This window comes from Aquarana catesbeiana, linkage group LG12 (assembly GCF_042186555.1).
Source record: "Aquarana catesbeiana isolate 2022-GZ linkage group LG12, ASM4218655v1, whole genome shotgun sequence".
NCBI lineage: Eukaryota > Metazoa > Chordata > Amphibia > Anura > Ranidae > Aquarana > Aquarana catesbeiana.
In genome coordinates, this window is record NC_133335.1 from 22,202,952 (window position 1) to 22,204,253 (window position 1,302).

The 1,302-nt window shown below is 55.8% G+C and overlaps 1 protein-coding gene across 5 annotated transcripts in view; it reads left to right on the forward strand.

The window, feature by feature from the left end:
* The first annotated feature begins 684 nt into the window (after window positions 1–684).
* The window catches only part of SLC2A4RG (SLC2A4 regulator), a 48,939-nt gene continuing 48,321 nt past the window's right edge, over window positions 685–1,302 (forward strand). For all 5 annotated transcript variants that reach the window (XM_073607384.1, XM_073607382.1, XM_073607385.1 and 2 more), the window contains exon 1: window positions 685–839. In XM_073607384.1, the coding sequence (XP_073463485.1) occupies window positions 765–839 (75 nt within the window). In that variant the 5' untranslated portion in view covers window positions 685–764. The remainder of the gene's footprint in view (window positions 840–1,302) is intronic.

A 1,302-nucleotide genomic window follows, 5' to 3' on the forward strand; every position in this document is an offset into this window, starting at 1 on the left:
AAAATAAATATATAAAATTAAAATAAATATAATAAATAAAATGAAAATACATTAAAATAAAATGTAAATTAATAACATAAAAATAAATACAATAAAAATCAGGAAGCAGCAGGAGTCTGGAGCTTTTTATTATTCATTATCACAATACAACAAACAGATGAAGCAGCAGAGAAGGGAAAGGATCAGTCTGTCCCCTGTGCTCCTGGCTGGCCCATACACATTACAATGTGATCGCACAGTGTGGGGGTGTCGGGGCCTTCCATGTAAATGGTATCGGATCTCTCAGCCCCGGATAGATGGTGATATGGGGGGGAGGGGGGACACATTGTACAATCACAGGGGGACATGCTGCACCGGGAGCTCTATGATTTGCAGACCCTCCTCTGAACAGGCTGCAATGCTCGGCTTCCATTTTTCGGCGGGTCACACCCCCCTCTCTCTCTCTCTCTCCTCTCTCTCCGCGGGCACGATGGGGTTAAGTGATTCCCCGGGGGACCCGTCACGCCCCCCTCTTCCTTCGACACGTGACCCGGCCGCTGAACAACAACACGCGGCGGCCAATGGGGGACGAGGGACTGGCCACGTGCCAGAGCGCGAGGAGGGGGGGCGGGCCCGTGTTGATGTCTGGCCTCGGCCAATCGGAGCGGGCGGCCGCGCTCTAGGTGGAGGTGGGTGGGGCCGCGTGTGTGGAGAAGGCGTCGTTGTGGGCGGGGTCTCCGGTGCGCGCTCTCCGCTACTCGGTTTTTTTTTTTCTCCTCAGGAAGATGGCGGCGGTGAGCGGTGAGGCGGCCGGGAGTCTACACCGCATGGAGGAGCCGCTGGGGGGCCGAGAGACCGAGGTACCGGGGAGAGGAATACACCCGGGGAACGCCTCCTTCCACCCACAACACCCGGAATGTCACCACACACCCCTCCCCCTACTGTGTACACCCGGCCCGGGACACCCCCCCCCTCTATTATATACACCCCTCCCCCCAATACACCGACACCCCCCTCTATTATATACACCCCTCCCCCCAATACACCGACACCCCCCCCTCTATTATATACACCCCGCCACCGGGACACACCCCCTTCTTACACCCGGAATGTCACCCCCTCACCGTGTACACCCGGCCCGGGACACCCCCCATTATATACACACCTTCTTCTTCTGAACCCCCCAATATACTGACACCCCCCTATTATATACACCCCCCTTCCCACACCCCACCACCGAGACACACCCCCCTAATTACACCCGGAATGTCACCCCCTCCCCCATTATATATGCACCTTCTTCTGAACCCCCCAATATACTGA